General features: G+C 57.6%; 1 protein-coding gene across 1 annotated transcript in view; it reads left to right on the top strand.

The window, feature by feature from the left end:
- The window catches only part of CEMIP (cell migration inducing hyaluronidase 1), a 148,819-nt gene that overhangs the window by 66,820 nt on the left and 63,003 nt on the right, over positions 1 to 18,996 (top strand). Inside the window, exon 2 of the mRNA XM_062206342.1 lies at positions 15,197 to 15,303. Coding sequence (XP_062062326.1) covers positions 15,213 to 15,303 — 91 coding nt within the window. The 5' untranslated portion in view covers positions 15,197 to 15,212. The remainder of the gene's footprint in view (positions 1 to 15,196; positions 15,304 to 18,996) is intronic.

Genomic DNA, 18,996 nt, shown 5'->3' with positions numbered 1-18,996 from the left:
GGAGGCTGAAGGCTCTGTGGGTTCCCAGTAAGTGAGACCAAGGTGACCTACTTTGTCCAAATGACTGAGAAGGAAGCGTGGGTCTTGGATTCACTGTAAGGACACAGGGACGTCCCCTGGAATCCAGGCACAGATGCTGTGGGGTCACAGGAACAGCCTGTGGCCAGGAGAGTGGCAGCCAGCCCCGCTCTGGGCAGCTGTGTCCCCTGGTCCGCTCCGTTTGGCCTAGGGGTCAGGAAGGAGTTCCTGGTGAAAGAGCTGGGTCCCAGGAGCCTTATCCAGAGAAAACTGGATCCCAGAGGCTCCCAACCCAGTGGAGACCTGGGCCCAAGGCAGAGATTTGAGAAGAGGCAAGGCAGCCATGTATGGGGTCTTTGAAGCCCCAAGAAGTTGGTTGACTCAATTCAGATGTCACAGTAACAGGATGGCTACTTGAGAAAGAGATGGAGACAAGAGATGAGGTTATCAAGGCCCTAGAAGCTCTTCTCTGACTTAAGGACTTCTAGACTGAAGGACCAAGGTGTTTCCCTAAGAAGGCTGGATCAATGCGTGGGTGGAATCACACAGAACTGGCACTAGTGTGGGTCAGAGAAGTGCAGTTCAACAATTCCAGGCTGCTCAACCTGCTGTGTTGGGTTGGGACTTTGCCGTGCATCTTCACCGTGGGACCTTGGGCGAGTCAGGAGCTCAGTGTTTTCTGTGTCTGTTTTTCAGCTCCAGTTGGTTTTTAATCGGCAAGACCACCTGTCTCTGTGGGGTGCAAAGTGATATTTTGCTACCTATCTAGATCATGGATTGATCAAATCCGGGAGATGGGTACGTGTGTCACCCCAGATAGGGAAAGGAAGTCAGCAGGTGTGAAGTCAGGGTTCAGCGGGAGGCCCACATCCTGGGGTCTGTAGCTCGCCAAGCTGATGGCAGTTAATCATAGTAATGGATTGCGTGTTTCTTAAGAGAGGAGTTTAATGGTCCCCACTTAGCACCATGGTGCTGGAATCACCATGTCACCCAGAAGCAAACCGACAGGAAAAAGCTGGAGTCAGGTGGACTGGGGTTCAGCTCCCAGCCAGGCACCGTCCCTGGGGCCTCTGCGGGCCCTCAGCCCAGCGAGGCCTGCCCTGAGCAAAGAGGGCCCCTCCTCTCTCATCCCACAACCGTGTTCTCTCTCACCGAGGAATAACTTTTTCCAGTGGAAACCTCTGGAAACATAGCCAACTTGCACTGAACCCAGGCCAGCAACCTGGACCAACAACCACCGCCAGTGCCTGGGGCGGGGGCTCCGAGGCGGCTCCTGGTGGCCGTGAACCAAGCGTGGGCTGCAGCCCGGGGGACAGAGGCTGATGGCCCAGCTGATGCCTCGGGTGCTCTGTGGTCCTCCCTTTGACTTGCACGCTGGTGGCCTGAAAAGCTGAGATCTCTACAGAGGCTGCCTTGAGCACTCGTGTTTGCATCAAACAAGAATCGGTTGCCGTCTGCCCGGTCAGGGAACTTGGCTGGTCATGGAAGGCAGCAGGTGTCCAGTAAGTGCGTCGCGAGCCTCATTCCTGTCCACCTGCTCAAGAGTTCCAAGAAGCAGGCGCTGGCGCTGGGGAGAAGTCGTAGCCTCAGACATGGAAGGGAGGTCACGGAGAGGGAACAGAGCAAAACAGGAAGAGGGAAAAAATCGGTCCCCCCCAGGATAAGCTCATAAATGGTGTGATGCTGTTCCTATTTCAGGAAGCACGGATGGAAATTCCCCAGGCTCTCAGAGACACGGCGTGGCACCTGCAGGGCCCCCCAGACGCGTGCCTTCTGTAAGTCAGAGCTCCGCCTCGCCAGCTCACGGTGGGGTTTGCTGAGCAGGTACTGCCAGCCAGGCACGCTGCCCCCTCATTCCTCATGGCGGCCGGCTGAGCAAGGTTCTGTCCACACCAGCAACGCTCAGACGAGGAAGCTGGAGAGCAAAGAGGCAGTTTTTCTTCTTTTCCACTTTGTCCCGAGGTTAACCACCATCTGAAAACACGAAATGGAAGCTTCCAGCAATAAGCAATCCCTAAGTTTTCCGTGGCCGTATGTGCTACCTGCACGTCGGTCACCTGGTGCCCCTCCCCCCAAGTCGTCACACCTGCTATTGTTCAAGTAACCCTTGTTTTACTCAACACTGGCCCCCAAAGGCCATTGTAACACAATGCGTTTATAGGGTTCAGATGTGTCTGTTGTTTGAGGCATCCCCTGGGGACCCCAGCACCTGCCCAGTCCCCCACAGCTGGTGAGCGGTGCTGTTGGGATATGAGTGTCTTGCTGGGTTTGACAAAGGCGGTGTCTAAAGCAGTTTTGTTTTGGTGGCAACGTTGCCCTTCTTTTTGGCTCCTGAATCTTGGTCTGTGTGGGCTTTGCCAACATTAAAGCAATTAAGTAGTATCCAAGGGTACTTCAGAAAGTTTGTGGAAATGAAATGAAAAGGCAAGGAAGCTGATTTTGGTGCCAAAAAACACTTGCAATCCATGCACGGGGAGAGTTCGAGAAAAATGCCAATGATGGAGAAATGGTGCATGGGTTTCAAAATATTTTTGCACTGGAAGAAAACTATAAAATCGTGTATCTCTCTATTTGAGACAGAGAGAGGGAGAGAGCATTCACATCTACTGATTCTCTCTCCAAATGCCTGCAATGGCCAGGGCTGGGCCAGGGCCAAGGCTGGGCCACAGCCAAGGCTGGGAGCCAGGGACTCAATCCAGGTTTCTCATGTGAAGGGCAGGGGCCCAGCTACCTGAGTCATCACCTGCTGACTCCCAGGTCTGTGGGATTAGGAACCAGAGCCAGGTCCTGAACCCAGCCGCTCCAATGTGGGAGATGGGGGTCTCCACCACTGGGCTGAACGCCCACTGCCAGTAAATCTGTCTTTTCACTCCATTTTCCTTGAGTGTTTTTTGAAGCACCCTTGTAGTATACTCATACAATTGGATACGACTTGGTTGCTATAAAAAATGAACTACTGATACACACAAGAGCCTAGGCCAGTCTCAAAACCATGGTGAGGGGAAGACACCTCGTGCTTGTCTAATTCCATCTATACAAAGTTCTAGAAGAGGCAGGACTAATCTGTGGTGTGTTTCTGCCATGTGGGGGATTGCCCGGGATAGGGGCTGACGGGGCATTCTGGGGCGAGGGTGCCTACATCTTCCTAAGGGACTGAGCGGCACAAACCTAGGCATTTGTCAAAACTCCACCCAGGCACACGGAAGGTCTGTGTGTGTTTCATGACATGTACGCCGTTCCTTGGGTTAACAACATCAAGTGAATATTGAACTCTAGCTACTAATACACATGCTGGAATACTTAAGGGGAAAAGGCCTGGTGACTTCAAACTAACATTGGTGTCTAGATGCTGGAGGGACTTGTGGTACAGCAAAGCTACCCAAAGGTTGTAAGCTGGTTGGTGTTGACTGCGAAACTCTGTCGATGCCTCTGCATGCCTGTTTGAGCATGTTCGTAGCGAAATGTGGGGTCAGTGGGTGATGCGAGCATTGTGGAGCCTTGGGGTCCCCTAGTGGTGAGTCGGGGGTCCCAGAGCTGAGGCCTGGGAGGCACAGCTGAAACCCACATTGCCCCAGTTCAGGCTCTGCAGACCCTGAACCTCTTGCCCCAGGCCTCTTCCCAGGCTGGAACCTGTGTCTCCCTTGGGCTTTATCAGAACCCATTGCTTCCCAGGGCCATGCGCCACACCTGCGAGCCGGCGGGAATCTGGGTGACCGATCCCAGCACAAGGAGCCAGGGCACCCAGGGCGGTCCAAGAGGCCTGGACATCACAGCCCCACTTGCCTCTGCTTCCCGTAGGTGTGTCTGAAGTCGCAGGAAACCAGGCTGGTTTCTACAAATAAATAGACGGGCCTCTCCGATCAAAGGAGGGCCCTGGCCCCAACTTGAACCAGAGGCAAGTGTGCTCTTTCCCTGCCCTCTGGCGGGGCGGAGGGAGGAGTGGAGACAGCCTATCTGCTGTGCAAACATTCCCTGTCTCTGCCCTTCCTGGGTTTGGTGAGCCCCGCGCAGCAGCCCGGGAGCAAGGCCTCGCTTGTGAACTGCTGCCAGCCCGGCTCCCTGGCGCGGCAGGTGCCAGCGCCCAGGGTGGGGGGAGGGTTGCTCCCTCATGGGGTGCTCGCCTGTCCCAGGGGCTCCTGGCTCGGTGAGGGCCTTCTCCTGGCCAGAGTCCTTTGTGGCAACCCTCCTGGCTACGCAGGGACGCCCTGAAGCCGGCAGCTCCGGGATGCTCTCACAGGCGGCACAGGTCAGGTCCAGATGAGTCCTGGAGCAGTGGAAGGTCCCTTCCAAGTTGAAGTTCACCAACTCCCAAGGGCACCAGGAGTCACCAGCAATGCCACTCAGTGACTTAAGCTTTGAGTTCTCATTTCTGATGAGCCTGCAGACAATGCAGCTGCCACGGGGCCCGACCATGGCCACGGTCCATCCTTCTTGGACTTAGGCAAACCCAGAAGTCAGTAAGTGATTGTAGACCTGGTGGAGTGAATGAAGCCACCAGGACCCTAGGGAAGCTATCAGGTATGGGAAAAGCCCAGGAACAGGCCTGAGGCTGGGTGGAGTATGGGGAAAGCGTTTCACAGCACATGCAAAGGCTCTGGGGCAGGCGTGAGCTCAGCATCTTCAAGGGCAGGGCAGCGAGGCAGGCGTGGGGACTTGGAGAGGGGGCAGCCCGTGCCAGCCACATCCACCCGGTTGCTGTGTGCAGGATGGGATGGGGGAGGAGGGGGAGCAGCTGTCGTGAGGTCTTTACAGAATCCTTAGGAACGGGTATGGTGACAGCGGCGATTTTCGTCCTGTCTGATGTGGGCCACTCCCCGAGGGACACGCCTGTGTCAGGGACAGGCGACCCCTGGAAAAAGGAAGTCTTTTTCCCAGTGATGTCATCTGAGGCTCCACGCTGATTCAATGGGCATTTTATGAGAGCAGAGAGACGTATAAGGAACTTGCCTTCCCCTGTGGATCCTGATGAGGCAGGCTTGTTCCCATGGTCAGTGTCAAAAACACCACTCCGATGGGTTTAAACAAGAAATGAGCCGTGACAGCGCATGTCACTGTGCACTCCAGGCTCCGGCTTCAGGCACGGCTGGATCTGGGTGCTCCATCTCCGGCCTCTGCCTCCCTCTATGCAAGCTTCATTCTCAACACACAAGCAAAGGTGGCCCCAGGAGCTCCAGCCGTGCCGACCCCAGGGGCCGGAGGACCAGCTTTCCCGACAGCTCCAGCCAACGCCCCCTTTTTCTTTGTCTTGGGTCATGTGACCATCGCTGAGCCAGTCACACCAGCAGCCAGGGCTGGGATGTATTCATTGGTCAGGCTGGGTCACATGTCCTCCTAGGGCTCCTGTGCGCTCATGGGAAGATCAGGGTGCTGCAGGCAGGGGAAGGGGGCAGAAGCAGCCGAGCAAGGCCCAGGGACATTCACCGTGGGCTCCAAACAGCCGTGGCCTGGCTTTGCCCGCCCTGTCCTGCCCCTGCCCGGGTGCCTCTCTGCCTCATCCGCATTGAATCCATCAAGGCTGGGCCAGATTCATCCCTGTGGGTTCTAAATCCATGTCTGGACCTCACCTCTCCCACAGCCACCTGGCCCCGGAGCAGGAGGCATCTGCCAGCAGGTGGCGCCCTCCGCCGCCCCGCTCCCGGTGGAACATCCCGCCACCTGGGCCCGAAGCCTTGGCCCCCGCAAGGCCCCGGCTTCCACTCTGAAGGACGCCTCTTGGTCACAGTCCACGTGCTGGCACACGGTGGTCTCCACAGCTCTCAAACCCTCGTGGGATCTGGAGTCAGAGTTGAATTGAGTGGCAGGGCCGGGTGGGGTGCACACACGGTTGGAGCCATGCACTTGGTGACCAGAAATTGCAGATGGGAAAACAAGAGTTTGTCCTTTAGCTAGTTCATAGAAGGAGACGGCTTTTCCCTCTCCTCTGTGCCTTGGAGAAGGCACTGCCTGCAATGGGGCATCCATTGTGGTCATCCAGGGTGTGTGGCCCCTGGGTAGAAGCTGATCCCTGGGTCCTGCCCCACACTCAGGGGATCAGGATCCCAGGGGTGAGGGTATGATCCACACGCAGTTAGTGGTTAGTGGTCAGGGTGGACTTCCTGGGCGGGATGAGAATGAACCTGCACAGCAGGACATCAACATCTAGTGGGGCGGGGATCTTTCTTAAAAATGTATTTATTTACTTTATTTGAGTGGCAAAGAGACAGAGACAGAGAGAGGGAGATCCCTCATCCACTAGTTCACCCCTTGAATGCCCACAGCAGCCGGACCTGGACCAGGCCAAAGCCAGAAGCCAGGAATGCAAATCACTCCTGGTCCCCCACATGGGAAAGCAGGGACCCAAGTACTTGAGCCGTCATGGCTGTCCCCCAGGGTAGTAAGAAGCTGGAGTCAGGAGCAGAGCCGGGCCTCGAGCCCAGGCCCCCTATGTAGGCTGCAGGATCTTGGCCCCTGTGCCAAATGCCCATCTGGTGGGAGGTTCTCAGTGCCAAACTCCCAGAGTAGATCACCAGTGGGGCACGGAGCCAAGGGGGCACCTGCCACAGGGAAAGACGTAGCTTCCAGAATGCAAGGGGACTTCTCCACGTTCATGGGAGGAAATGCACATGGTGAAAAGACTGAGCATGAATTTCCAAAAAGAAATTTCACCAAAATAAACTTATTTTTATTCTGCTTTTCCAGACTTTTTAAAATACTTTTTAAAAGTATTTGCTTCATTTATTTGAAAGGCAGAGTTACAGACAGAGAGGAAGGGAGAAACAGAGAGAGAGATTTTCCGTCTGCTGGTTCACTCCCCAAATGGCTGCAATGGCCAGAGCTGAGGCAGATCGAAGCCAGGAGCCAGAAGCTCCATCCGGGTCTCCCACGTGGGTGCAGGAGCCCAAGCACTTGAGCTGCCTTCCAGTGCTTTCCCCAGGCCATTAGCAGGGAGCTGGATCAGAAGCGGAGCAGCCTGGACACAAACCAGTGCCCGTATGGGAGCTGGAGTTGTAGGCGGCGGCTTAACCTGCTGCACCACAGCGCTGGCCCGTGAAGTCCCCTGCAACACCTGGGCAGTAGCTTCTCTTCACCTCTCTGTACTCTGATCTCACCCCAAAGTCCAGCCTCTATCTCCTGCTCCCCCTCTCCCTCCCCTGCTGTGACCCCTCTGCCTGCATGTTCCCAAAATGCCCCCTTTGTCCCATCACCCCTCCCGTCAAGCCTCTGCCCTGGCCACCCGTACAGTAGCAGCTCCCCCCCTCATCCTGGCTGCTTATGTGGGATGCTCCTAGCACTCTCACACATACGTGGGATGCCCCAAACACCGTCATGCATGCATGGATGTCCCTAACCATGTCACATGTACACAGGATGCTCCCAAAACCAGGACACACACTTGGGATGCATTTACTTGATTCTTCGTCCCTCCTCCTCCTCCTGCAGCCTCTCTCCCCCACACGGAGGCTGCAAGCTCTGACCCTCCCCCACAGGGGGAACCTGTTCCTGTGTGTTTCCCGCTGGGCCATCGGCGTCCACAATCACATGGTTACTATGTGTGGCATCAGTTCAACGGCAGCAGAGACGTGCAGCCTGCACTCCTACCCCTCCCACACCTCCTTCCTGTCCCTGCAGGCGGGGTCTTTGTAAAACACACCCGCTGTTGCCCCCCAGCTCCACCTGTCTGCCAGTGCCCCTCTCCCCAACTGTCAGGAGAAAGTCCAAACTCCCCAGCTCTGCCCTGAGCTGGCCCCTGCACCTGCTCCTCTTGCTGACCCCGGCACTTGTATATCCCCAGACATCCACTTGCACTGAGCTCCAAGCCAGTCTCTGAATGAGCTGTTTGTGGTAGCATGTGCCACCCTGCCCACTCAGGCCAGGAACCCCTCTATGGGGAGGACGCATAGGAGGGAGCCTGCCGAGGAGGGATATGGCTCTCAACTCTGGCAGGACATGATGGGAAAAGAGTATTTGGCAAAAACCTTTCCTGGGGCTCAGCAACAAGTGGGCATACACAGGACAACTCCAAGCCAACTGCCGATGCTAGTGTCTGAGTTAAAAATACAATCAATGAAGTGTTGATGGCCGCAGCTACCTACAAGCCAGCAGTGCACACGGGGCATAGCTGGGAAGACACAGAGCCCCCGTGATAGCACTTGCACAAGTCCAAGGTTTGACTCAGAGTCCAAGAGAAGCTTACCTTTCTGTTGATGGCTCTGAGCCCTCGAATCTGGCTGCTCTTGGTATCATCTATGCTGGCCATACTGCATTGGCCCGGGATGCTAGGAGCAAAAGCCCTGTAGCTGGCAGCCCTCCGCGCTTCCTACCCTGAGAGCCAGCCGGCAGAGCTGAGCCTACGGCAGGTGCTGCTGGTAGGGGGAAGCCAGAGCTGGGACCCAGGGCAGCCTGTCTTTGACGTCGGGGTGGGGGCAGGGGGGGGCGGGGAGGGCAGCTGCTATTCCCAGATTCCTCCTGGCTTCCACTGCTTTTTAAGGAAACTGAGGAGCTGGGGTGAGGTTCTGGAATTTAAACTCTGCATCAGGAATAGGCATTTAGGTCAGGGGTTAAGATGCTCGCATCCCACATCGAAGTACCTGCATTGGAGTCTTAACTCTGGATTCCGACTCCAGCTTCCTGCCAGCGCGGACCCTGGAGGCAGTGATGCTGTGGCTCCCAGGGCTTGCGCGGGGTCAAGTAATTAGGTTCCTGCCACCCGAATGGGAGCCCTGGATTGTGTTCCCAGCTCCTGACACTGCCCCCTGGCCACTGCGGCCATTTGAGGAGTGAACCAGCAGATGGGAGTGGGTGCTCTCTCTCTCTCTCTCTCTTGCTCTAATAAAACAAGACCTTTAAACTGAAGTTTGGAGGATTGGGGCAATCAGCTGTGGAGGCAGAGAAAGAAGCCATGGAGAGATGCTTTGGGGGGCCAGGGAGAAGTCCTCGGGGGAGGTAGACGGGGACTCCTGGAACAAGCCGAGTGTGGCGGATGGGCGACTGGTGACCAGGGCGCCATGGCAGAACACGAGTAAGCCCTCTGGGGACAGCATGAGGTGAAAGCAACAGTCTGGGGCCCAGCACAGACCTGCTCCCTGGACACCTGCTTCTAGCACACCTTTTTTTTTTTTTTTTAAAGATTTATTTATTTATTTGAGGTCAGAGTTACACAGAGATAAAGAAAGAGAGAGAGTGAGGTCTTCCATCCACTGGTTCACTCTCCAATTGGCCGCAACGATTGGAGCTGTGCTGATCCGAAGCCAGGAGCCAGGAGCTTCTTCTGGGTCTCCCATGCGGGTACAGGGGCCCAAGCACTTGGGCCATCTTCTACTGCTTTCCCAGGCCACAGCAGAGAGCTGGATCGGAAGTAGAGCAGCCAGGACTTGAACTGGCACCCATATGGGATGCCGGCACTGCAGGTGGTGGCTTTACCCGCCACGCCACAGCGCTGGCCCCAAAGTGGCAAATCTGAGACTTTGCTGTGGACTTTCCGTGTGCTGCCTCCAGAATGCTTAGCCCTTTGCCAAAACACTGCCACTTTTTCATGAGACAGGCACTTAACTAGTGATTGACATGCGTGCAACTAGGGGTTCTGAGACTGGAGTGCACATCGGAGTCACCTGGAACACCTGTTAAAACAGGTTGATGGGCCAATGCCGCGGCTCACTGGGCTAATCCTCCGCCTGCAGCGCCGGCACACCGGGTTCTAGTCCTGGTCGGGATGCCGGATTCTGTCCTGGTTGCTCCTCTTCCAGTCCAGCTCTCTGCTGTGGCCCGGGAAGGCAGTGGAGGATGGCCCAGGTCCTTGGGCCCTGCACCCACATGGGAGACCAGGAGGAAGCACCTGGCTCCTGGCTTCGGATCAGTGCAGTGCTGGCCGTAGCAGCCATTTAGGGGGTGAACCAACAAAAATGAAGATCCTTCTCTCTGTTTCTCTCTCTCACTGTCTAACTCTGTCTGTCAAAACTAACTAAATAAATTTTAAAAACAGGTTGATGGGCCCTGGTGCTGAGCTGCTGAGTCAGTGGGTCGGGAGCGTGGGGTGGGGGTCTGGAGTGGGCCTGGGAATCTGCATTTCTAGCAATCAGTACCCCACCAAGAGAGCCCCCCCCCCCATTCTGACTGCCTGGCAGCAGCGGTCTGCATCTTCCAAGCCACCCTGAGGATGGAGGGAGCCAACCAGAGCTGTCCAGGAGAAGTGGTCCTCCACAATGGATATGGGCCAGCTCCGTGCTGGGGCCACTAGCCAGGCACTTGCGCTGTGCTTACTGCGCCGGAGAACCCGAGTTTTCCTTGTGTCTCATTTGGATCCCATTTGGGCAGCTGCGTGTGACCTGTAGGGTCTGTGCTGGGCAGGGCGGCTCTCAACAAAGAGGAGAGTGTGGATTAGCACGGCCACTTACTTCACTAACTCCCGGATTCAGCGCCGGTGCGTCGTTAAGAGCTGCGTCCTCATCAGGAGATGGGAGGTCTTCAAAAAGTCCGTGGAAACTGTGTATTCAGGAAAATACTGCGGGGACTTCACCATTTTGGGCAACACAGTAACCTTATCTTTGCAGTCCGTTTTCCAAGACTGCTTAGAAGTCCCCAGGTTTTCCGTGAGGCTCGCACACATCAGTTAGATGTCATGCCCGTTGCCCAGGGTGATGGGGCTTGGAGACCCTCGAGGGCAGGGCTCCCCAGCACCAGCTCAGGGCCCACCCACGGGGTGCCGAGACCCTGTGTGTTGAATACATAAGGAGGAAGGCAGATTTCAAAGCCCCTTCTCCCAGCTGCAGCTGGCAATGGCTTTGAAGCTCTCAGCGCCCTTCCCCACCCCCGCTGATGTGGTGGCCTGATAAGGGGTTGGCCCTGATGGCACCGCAGGATGAGACAGGATTTGCTCTGCGTGCTTGGGGGCAGGCAGGTCTGTGGCCGAGAGCCTCTGTTAGCCCAGGCGGCTGCAGCTTTTCTCCCTGGCTGTGCAGGTGGCTCCCCGGTGGGAATTCCCCACCTCAAACGAGGTGATTCTAATTTGAAGAGGATGGGGGAGAACTTGAGACTTTATGGAGACAGAGAGGCACCGAAGCTTGTGTTGCTGTCCAAACTTTTTTCCCCTCTTCTCCTCTCCCCAAGAACTCAGGGGACAGAGAAGATGACCGTGTCCCTACGCCTGGGGTCAGACAGGGATTCCCACGTCAGATCCTGGTTCGGGTTTCCATTTGCTTGCTGGGGGAGGGGTCCGGCTTCACCGCGTCTGTCCTGGGGGAGTCGGATCTCTGGGCCCTGCTGCCCTGATGGCCCCTGGGAGAGATCTCAGGAGCCAGTCCACGCCTGCCCTGTGGGCTCCCCAGGAACACGGCGCAGACTAGAGGGTTGGTGGACAAGAAGCCCAAGTCGTAAACACAGCGGCTGGCTCCGGGCTTTCCCTGTCCAGCAGAGAGCTGTGGGACATCCATGCCCGGCTTCCCCCAGCCACCATTTTGTTTACCAAGGACAGAGAAATGTCTGAGCCGGTGTTTTGGAGCTAGCGTACCCTGCATTTGTCACGCCCACCGCTGGATGTGCCTAGTGTTGCCGGCACAGAGGTTGAGTGACCGTGTGGGGTCACACAGCTGATGGCGGCAGAGCTGGGACTCAGACCCGGGTTTCCAGGCTCCGTCTCGCAGCCCCTTCTCCACGCCCCTGCGCGTCCCCGTGGGTCAGGCACACGGCTCTCCGCATCTCTGATGCTCACGGCAGCCCTGGAACATAGGGTGCGTCTTTCCAGCCACGCAGGTGGCCAGAGACTTTCCCAGTGCGTGGCTGGGATGTAAGGTCCAGAGGCCTCGCGCCCCACCATGGCTGTCTTGCTGAGCGGAGCCTGGCCTACGTGTGCCTGAAGCAAGAGTCGCGCTCCCCCTACAGAGGAGCTGTCCCTGGGCCGACTCATCCCCAGGCAGGGGCTTCCGGCTCTCCGCGGCTCTCACCCCACTCCCTGCCTCACAGCTCAGACCAATCTCTCCCCAGTCCTCCCCACTTTTCTTCAGTCTCTCTGTGCGGAGCTGGCTGGGGTGGCCTCTTGGGGCAGTGGGAGCCCTCCTTCCCCCAGGCTGGGGACGCCCTTGACAGTGCTGCTGCTCAGGGCCGAGCTGGAGTCTCCCTCCCCTCCCTTCCCCTGCCCTCCCTTTCCCTCCCCTCTTTTCCCCTCCCCTCCCTTCCCCTTCCCTGTTTTTATATGAAAGGTAGACAGACAGAGATCTCCCATCCTGTAAATGCCTGCAACAGCCAGGGCCAGACCACGGGGAAGCCAGGAGCCAGGAGCTTCGCCTGGGTCTCCCACGTGGGTGGCAGGGACTCAGCTACTTAAGCCGTCACCTTGCTGCCTCTTAGTATATGCATTAGCAGGAAGCCAGTTCAGAACTTGAACCCGGGACTCTGACCTGGAAGGCTGCACTGCACACCCGCCCGTCCCCTCTGGAGGCTCGTCTAACGCCTGCTCCTCTCCCCCGCCTCCTCTCGTCCTGCAGGTGACAAGCCTGGGACTCCAGCCTGCAGGGGGCCGGGACCCGCTGAAGACAGCCAGGAGGAGCAGGGAGTGTCTCCTTGGCCCTGCCAGGCCTGGCTCACCCAGGGACCCGCTGGACGGGAGAATACCAAACTTCTGGAAGATTCTAGCTTGTTATTGAGGAGGCTCCGGAGTGTCCAGGGGACTGGCCTTCGGGAAAATCATGGTTGCATGATGCCGTGACCCCATCACCAAGTGAGATCAGCGGCCAGACAAGACTTCCAGCCTTGGGAGCTACCGCGCTTATCCGAGCTGGGAGGCGCTTCAAGGCAGCGTGGTCAGCCCACCCGTGACTCCTCATCCCATTGCCTAGTGGCTCGCTGAGGAAGCTTTTCTCCCCTGCGGGAGAGTCCCCAAGGGATTCGCATGAGCGGCGTCCCGCGAGGCCAGTCTGACAGGCGGCTGGGGGACCGGCAGGATGTCCCACCACGGCTAGCAAGACGGGGCTGAGCGTCGTCTCCTATGAGTGCAACTGTTTGCGTCTGTCCGTCCGTCCGTCCATCCATCCATCCAGTGGCGTGCTTGTCTGCGAAGGGACCTCTGGCAAAAGTGGGAAGGTCACACAGTCCCAGGTCCCCGTCGCCCACCTGCCCACGGCGGCCCCGGGGCATCTGACGGCTACAGAAGGAACAGACTTGACGGGGGCCTCCCAGGGCCTCCCCCTGCCTGCAGGCACCGGCCCCACCGCCCGTCGTATTTCTGTAGCAAGCGAGGGTGCTGGCCTTGGCCCTTCCAAGTCCAAGTTCCCTGCAGAGGAACCCCTGGACACAGACGCCCAGCCACCTTCGGTTTTTCTTGTATTTTGAGCACACGACTCTGGCTTTCCCCACCCTGAGGACCGTGCAAGGCCCCTGTCCCTGGGGCCCCCTCCCTTCTGTGGCAAACAGTGTGAAATCGAGCCCTCCTCTTTGGGGGGCCCCTGGGAAAGGCGCCATGCCCAGGCGCCACGAGGCGTGACTCCAGCCGCCGGCCGGGGCGACTAGAATGGGGTCTGTTGTTCTCGGCAGACGGGGCCTTGGTCGGGCCGGGCGCCTGGGCACGGCTCACAGGTGGGCGGCATTGATCCCGGGAGCGCTGCTTCCTCCCTCCCCGGCCTCACCCTGTGCACCTGTGCGGGAGGTGCCCGCCCCCACCCCTGCTCCCTGAGCTCACACAAAGGAGTCCACTCTCCATGGAAGGTCAGAGAGGTCAGGGTTGTCGCTGAGCTGGTCTGCAGGGGGTCGCTGTGCAGGTGGGAGAGGCTCCGGCCCTCTTCTCCACAGTCATGGTTGGGCGAGATGGGTGGGAGCCAGGGCCTGCCATTCCCGACGTCCTGTGTGTGAACACAACATTTCTGAGTGGCATCGTAATTGGGAATGAAAACTTTGCCTCTTTTTAAGTTCCTGAGGTTTGTCTAGATATCCCATGTCTGCTTTATGTATAAAGAAAAAATAATCAGATAAAAGTAAGCCCATCATTAGGGCTAAAAGCTTTGGTTCCACACAAGAGGAGAGCCGAGGTTCTTCCTCTGTATTGGCTTTGCCATCCTCAATCCCTGGCTCCTACTCCATGGTGCGAGATAGCTGCTGGAGATCCAGCCATTATATCTGCATTCCAGCCAGCAAGAAGGAAAGAAGGCAGTCAGAAATCCTGCCGTTTCTGAAGGGCACATATGGAATTCACATTTGCTACCTCTGCTATGTTGGCTGAAACTTAATTCTTTTTTTAGAAAGATTTATTTTATTTATTTGAAAGGCAGAGTGACAGAGAGAGATACTAAAAAAAAGAGATCTTCCATTCACTGGTCCACTTCACAAATGGCTGCCATGGCCAGGGCTGGGCCAGGCTGAAGCCAGGAGCCAGGAGCTTCATCCAGGTCTCCCGTGTGGGTGCAGGGGCCCAAACCCTTGGGCCATCTTCTGCTGCCCTCCCAGGCCCCCAGAAGGGAGCTGGGTTGGTAGACGAGCAGCCAGGACCCGAACTGGCACCCACAGGGGATGCCGGCGCTGCAGAAGGCAGCCTAACCCGCAGCACCGCAGCGCCAGCCTCCCAGGACTTCATTCTAAGGCCACAACGAACATGGGGCTGGCGGGGGAACGTTGGCTTCAATAAAAACCACTGAGGCAGCAGGCAGACACGGGCATTGGGGGGCGATTAGCTCTCTTGGCCCCACTTTCTCCTGGGTGAGTCGTTCGTGGAGGGTTCACACCGTGCATGCTTTGTGTTGAGGTTTTAAGTGTTCTTAGCCAAGATTGGCTTTGGAAGCACAGAGTGATAAGGTCAGGATGAGAAATCCACCGGCCCACGTCTTCCGCTTACAGGCTGGGGACCCCAGGGCCCAGAGAGGCTGAGCAGATGAGCTGAGGTCACACAGCGACGTAGCTTGTGGCATCTGATTCCTGGCTCTTGTTTAGCAGGATTAGTGTTGTTCTGCTTCTTAAAAAAAAAAAAAAAAAAGACTCTGGAGGAGGGGGAGCAGGGAGCGTTGAGCACCAGGGATCAAATTCCATCCACGTCTCTCTGTATCCGAGAACCCAGGGCAGGGTTTGCGTGCCCCGATCTGCCCAGCTGAGGCCGCTGTGGGTGGGGGCTGTGGGCTGGGCTGGCTGGAGGGTGCCTGTGTGGCCCTGCCCCTGTGTGTGTCCGCCTGTCCCCTGTGTCACCCCTGCCCCAGGGTGGGCTGACTCCCCTGTACGTTTGTTTCAGAGAGCCCCCTGCAAGGATGGGCGTGGCCAGGAGGCGGGACTTCTTCAGGGCCACTCTCACGGTCAGCTGGCTCCTCGTGGTCCACCTCCCCAGGTTCACATCCACAGGTGAGCCCCGTGTCTCAGCCCGGACAGCGTGGAGGAAGAGGTGGAGGAGGTGGAGCCGGGGGGGGGGGGGCGTGGCCACGGGGAGGCTGGGATGGGGCCCCTGCCCACTGGGCCCCTTGATCCCGGGCAAGTCTCCTCTTGGGGTTCAGCCTTGTCACCCACAAAGTGCAGGGGCTCGAATCAGGGGTCCAAGCCCAAGGATAACAGGAGCTAAGCGCCTGACACACACGGATGAGGCCGGCCAGGAGCGGCTGTGGGCGCCTGGGGAGCTGAATGACACCTGCTTTGCAGCCTGGGCTAATAGTTGTCACGTGGAAAGGAGGGGCCCCTGTCGCAGGGTCTTTGGAATTTTTAAGGGAAGCCAGAAATCTAGAGTCTTACGTAACAGTTCCTTACTTTTTTTCAACCTCTTAATTTTTACTTATTTATTTATTCATTCATTCATTTTATCTAAAAGGCACAGAGACAGAAAGAGAAAGACAGAGATCTCCCATTTGCTGGTTCACTCCCCAAAGGCCCACAACAGCCAAGGTTGGGCCAGGCCAAAGCCAGGCACCAGGAGCCCCATCCAGGTCTCCGCGTGGGTGGCAGGGGCCCGAACACTTGAGCCCTCACCCGCTTGCCCTCCAGGGTGCTCACTAGCAGGAAGTTGGACTTGGAAGTGGAGCCGGGACTCACACTCAGGAAGTGCAGTGTGGGATGCGGGCGCCCCAAGCAGCGTCTTAACAGCCACTCCACATGCTCACTCCCCAAAGCTCCCTAGTTTCTTTTTTTTTTTTTAAGATTTATTTTATTTATTTGAAAATCAGAGTTACACAGAGAGAGGAGAGGCAGAAAGAGACAGAGAGAGAGAGGTCTTCCATCCTATGGTTCACTCCCCAACTGGCCACAATGGCCGGAGCTGTGCCGAGCCGAAGCCAGGAGGAGCCAGGAGCTTCTTCCATGTCTCCCACATGGGTGCAGGGGCCCAAGGATTTGGCCATCTTTACTGCTTTCCCAGGCCACAGCAGAGAGCTGGATCGGAAGTGGATGCTGTGCCACAGCAGCAGCCCCTGTAAGAATCTTCTGGATCCTTGGGCCCATAGCAAGCAGTCAGTATTCTAGATCTCCGTGCAGTGAGTGACAGCATGGCCTGAATTTGTCCGCGGGTCTTTCCGGCATCCATGGCGTTAACTGACATGAAAGGGGCGGTGGCTGTGCCGGGAACAGGGTGGGGCTTAACTTTGTAGGAAGCCTGTCCTAGAGGCCCACCACCCTTGGGCAGGTGGGCTCGAGCATTCCTCTTGCATCCTGGTTCCTGTCTTGCTGTGTGTGTGACACATTTGGAAAGGAGGCCGTGCCTCTGCCTCCCTCTGCTCCGGGCTTCTCCCTGACATCGGCGCCGGGCAGAAGCCAACCCTCGCCATTCACGCTCCAAGCAGTAGTCAGGCCGTGTTCCTTCCCAGGCCCCTCCTGGGAAAGGCGGGGTGGTTGCCATGGCGACAGCTCGCGCAGACACGGACCCTCTTCGGCCACTCCCTCATTCAGACAAACGCAAACTCACGAACACTTAACGTCACCAAAGCAGAATGCACAGCACCCATGAAGGGGTGTCCACCGCGGCCAGTCCTGCAGCTGCTGGGCTCGGCTGTGGAGTCGCCGCCCCGGCAGCCCCGGGGACCTGTGCACCTGCAGAGACAGAGCCACCACTTCCAAGTCCAAGTGCAAAGTGCAGCACCAATGCACACGCTCAGAGAGTAAGAGGGGCAGGCGGGATGGCCCTGGCCAGTGCAGGCCGTGCGAGCTGACGGCTGTGAGACTGGAGTTAGGGCGACTCCTCCCAGCCTGCTGGTGGCCCTTGCCTGGATGGGGGCAGCTCCCTCGTTGGCCACACATGAACCCCATGTGGCTGGGAGTCACCTCCTGGTGACCAGTACTCACGTCCAGGCCTAAGAGCAAGGCAGCCACACCCTGGACCTCTCTGGAGGGAATCCCAGGGATGGGCTCCAATGCCCTGAGCCTCAGGCGCCCACCCTGGTCGCAAATGCATCAAGGCCACCAATGAGCACACCCCACGGTGTCATCCGAGGGTCACTGCAGGTGACAGCAGCTGGGAGAGCCACTTTGTTGAATCCCTAAGACGTGTGACATTCCCTTCTCTTTTTTAAATAATTTTTTTATTTATTTGAGTAGCAGAGCGACAGAGGGAGAGAGAGATACACAGACACAGAGACAGAGAGCTCTCACATCCAGTAGTTCACCGCCCACCCAAACACCTGCGGCAGCCTGCGGTGGAGGCTGAAGCCCGGAGCCAGGACCTCAGTCTGGGTCTCAGACATGAGGGGCAGAGAGCCAACTACTTGAGCCTCCCAGGGTCAGCATTAGAAATTCCAAGATGAGGCCGGCGCCGCGGCTCACTAGGCTAATCCTCCGCCTTCCGGCACCGGCACACCGGGTTCTAGTCCCGGTCGGGGCGCTGGATTCTGTCCCGGTTGCCCCTCTTCCAGTCCAGCTCTCTGCTGTGGCCCGGGAGTGCAGTGGAGGATGGCCCAAGTGCTTGGGCCCTGCATCCCATGGGAGACCAGGAGAAGCACCTGGCTCCTGCCATTGGATCAGCGCAGTGCTCCGGCCGCAGCGGCCATTGGAGGGTGAACCAACGGCAAAGGAAGGCCTTTCTCTCTGTCTCTCTCTCTCTCTCACGGTCCACTCTGCCTGTCAAAAAAAAAAAAAAAAAGAAAAGAAATTCCAAGGAGCTTCTGGGATCAGGGGTCAGAGCCAGGATTCCAACCCAGTACTCCAGTGTAAGGTGCTGGACCAAACACCTGCCCCCGGAACTCCCCTCTTAAGGACAGACAGCCAAGGCTGGGCCTGCACCGAGGTAGGCGGAGCCTGAAGGAAGGTTGCCAGGGTGCTGGGCCTGGAGAGAGATGATGGATGGGATCAGCAACCACACACTGAGCGCCCACCCTGTGCTTGGCAGAGAAGGCAAAGGCCCATCGCCTCCTGTGGGTGGGCGAGGAAGACCCACTGGGGACAGGGGTCTCTGCCATGTACTGTTGAGGGCAGACACAGGGGCAGCTCTTCTGGCTCTCCTCGAGATAGTAAGAACGGGACAGACGCCGTTGCTCCAAAAACAGCAGAAGACAAGTCAGATGGCTTCAGTACTGGCCTGCAGTACTGAGCCCAGTGCCACCATCCCTGTGTGTGGCTGTGGAGAGCCCACTGCACCCACCTGGTTCCAGAGACATGGCCTCCTGGGGTCCCCTCCTCGGGGCCCGAGCTTGCCTCCCTTCCTTCCAGAACCTACCCCGGTGTCTGTGCACCCCATCACCTGCCCAGCCCCACCTGCCTCCCTCTCTCCCACCGCCGCACAGGGCACACAGCCCTCTGGTCACAGGGAATGGGAGGGGCTTGGGGCCTGTTCCCTGAGCCAGGCCTCTCCCATCTTGCTTTGCCCATTGCATCTTCCCGATCCCTTCTCTCCGGGCTTCTCCTTTCCTTCCAAGGAGCTTCTTCCAGCATCCGGGACGGTGCCAGCCTGCCCCCGGCACCCTCCATGGCACAGTGCAGGCTCACAGCCAGGGGGCCCCAAGGAGTAGAGACCCCTCCCAGTGCGTCTGATTTACGTAGAGTACAGAGGACGGGAGCTGCCCACTGCATCCAAGCAGTGCCATCCTTTGGATGCCCTGACAGAAAACAGCACCGCTGCCCACA

This window comes from Lepus europaeus, chromosome 11, assembly GCF_033115175.1.
Source record: "Lepus europaeus isolate LE1 chromosome 11, mLepTim1.pri, whole genome shotgun sequence".
Classification (NCBI taxonomy): domain Eukaryota; kingdom Metazoa; phylum Chordata; class Mammalia; order Lagomorpha; family Leporidae; genus Lepus; species Lepus europaeus.
Note: the sequence above shows the minus strand (reverse complement) of the source record. Positions and strands in the feature narration are given on the sequence as shown.